Raw genomic sequence first — 2,432 nt, forward strand, 5'->3', positions numbered from 1 at the left:
GTTTAATTGGAATTTAAATAGTTTATGCATTTGGGGATTTATGGATTATTAGTTAAAAAATAAATCTACTACAAGTCTTGTTATCATGCATTCATATATATATTCATATATATATATATATATATATATATATATATATATATATATATATATATATATATATATATATATATATATATATATATATATATATAAAATCTAAAAAGCATTATAAAATAAAAAAGATGATATTAACTAAAGATTCGAGAGTTTGGAAATGATAATATATAACATTAACATAAAGTTTATAATGAAATTATTATTACTCTAAAAAAAGAAAAATACATCTCACACCAAACCTAATTTTGCATTCTGTACATTCAAAGCCAATCCTAAATATATTACAAAATAATTTATGGCAATGCTCGCACACAAATCTTGGGTAAGTCATAATGCACGTTAGGGGATGTTTGTGATACGGAGAACCATATAATCCGCCAAACTTGAGAGGATTTGGAAATAGACCTAACAACTCTCGCACACAATCAACATCAACACACTGGTCACATTCAAAACAGTGGTAGATCCATCTTTCTTGATATACTTCCTTTTTACAAAATTCACAATGATATGCTGATGCACCTTGATTATCATTACCATTACCAGACAAAATATGAGTTAAATCTGACAATTTGAATCCATGTTCGTCGTACCAATATACAATTTCTCGAGGCAGTATTAAACATTTTGGATGAATGCTAAAATGACAAGCATCACAACCAAATGAGAAGGAGGTCGGACAATCTAAAACGCTAGTGCTATAGTTAGAAATCATACTTTTGCAGTCTTCAAAGAAATTGCTAACACCACATGAGATGCAACCTCCTATGGATCTCCCATACTTAAGAAGGAGAGGGTGTTTGTGAGTTTCGTGATTGACTCGTCTGGGAAGTGCAGCGCATCTAACGTCCAAGTAGTATCCTTTGCATGCATTGCATTTGTAGGCAAACCCATTCCCTAACTGCTGACAACCTTTGCATCTAAAGATGCTAAAACATTTTTCTTGTAGGAGTAGTGTGTGTCCTATGTATGTGTGAGCCGGATCCGGGTGCTTTAACTTACGCGGCAATTTGGCACACCATTTGTGTAAAACGAAATTACATGTCGACAGGTTGCAACTATAAAAGGGTGCATCATTCAAAAGAGGAAGCATGCACCCATTGCAGACTTCATAGTCACGTCTACTTGTGTTGCTATAGTTAAAGTTTGTAAATTTACTTAAATCAAACTCAAGGGTAAGTGGATGAATATGACTGGGGTGATTCAGGATATCACCGTTTTTATCTTCCTCGTCCTCGTCCTTCCATTGACATATATTTTTAATAAATTGGGCTAGCATGTTATGTACTACCTCAGTCGAAGGCAACGGAAATTGAATCAATTTGTCATTTATTTGATCTTCTTCTTCTTCAATTATTGGAGGATCCCTACATAAGAAGAAGATTATAAAACACAATTATATTTAATCAATCAAATGTAAAAACTAAGCACATTGTAAGAAAATAGTTGTATGAGATGTACCATTTCTTAATTGAGCATGTAATGTGAACATAGTATTCACAACTCTTACAAACATAGAAACCCAATTGCTTGTTTATATATTCCTCACAAACGCCGCATAGACATTCAGGTAAAACTTCTCCCTGTAGATGACATAAGTTAAGTCGATGCACATGACTGTCATGTTCAATACTTTGAGGCAGTGAGTAGCATTTCTCGTGGATCCAGAACCAGCAGATCTTGCATTGATAGGACATACCTAATTCTCTATGTTTCTCACCACAACAATTACAAAAATATGATGCCGGGTATAGCTGAGCAGTCAATTCGTGGTTGTGTAGAGTGCGAGGACAAACGAGAAATGACATGAATGCGCATCTTAGATCCACGTCAAACTTGCAAACTGCACAGTGATAGAAGAATGGCGTCATGGACTGGCAGATACTTTTGCAAACATCACAACCGGCATAAGAGATGGGATGAGGATAAGGTGAGTGTGTGTAGAGGATTAAAGGATGTTGTGGGTGTTGTGGATGGTCCTTCATCTCTTTGGGTAAAGATGCACAAACTTCGTGAAGATTATAACCATTGCATTTTTCTATACAACAACTGAACCCACTTCCTGCAATTTCAATACCACAACCATTGCAATCCAATACATCTTTAGATCCATTTCTAACATCTTCCTTGAACTTCAACGGATGTTCATGTCCAAAATGCTTAATACCTTTCTCTCTCTTGCTTCTTCTATCAGTGGTAAATGAGGCACAAGAAAAGAACCTGAACTAATTGGTTGATAATGATCAACTCCTTCTCCATCATTCAACATTCTATCAATCTTTGCAAATATGATCAATTTTTTTTTGTAAAGACTTAAACTCTTCTTTCTCTCT

At 34.5% G+C, this 2,432-nt stretch overlaps 1 protein-coding gene across 1 annotated transcript; it reads right to left on the reverse strand.

Annotated features, from left to right (window-relative positions):
• Positions 1-263: 263 nt before the first annotated feature.
• Positions 264-2,432, reverse strand: LOC124919459. Its single transcript, XM_047459702.1, has 2 exons — positions 1,561-2,432; positions 264-1,466 (listed from the first exon to the last, which is right to left on the reverse strand). The coding sequence occupies exons 1-2, from the start codon at positions 2,082-2,084 to the stop codon at positions 302-304; spliced, it is 1,689 nt and encodes a 562-aa protein (XP_047315658.1). The 5' UTR covers positions 2,085-2,432; the 3' UTR covers positions 264-301.

Source organism: Impatiens glandulifera, chromosome 1 (genome assembly GCF_907164915.1).
Source record: "Impatiens glandulifera chromosome 1, dImpGla2.1, whole genome shotgun sequence".
Classification (NCBI taxonomy): Eukaryota; Viridiplantae; Streptophyta; class Magnoliopsida; order Ericales; family Balsaminaceae; genus Impatiens; species Impatiens glandulifera.

Coding starts and splice junctions, on each gene's coding strand:
- LOC124919459 (XM_047459702.1), bottom strand. CDS start 2,084: ATGAAGGACCATCCACAACACCCACAACATCCTTTAATCCTCTACACA. Junction 1,467..1,560: donor ACATGCTCAATTAAGAAATG/GTACATCTCATA, acceptor CTTCTTATGTAG/GGATCCTCCAATAATTGAAG.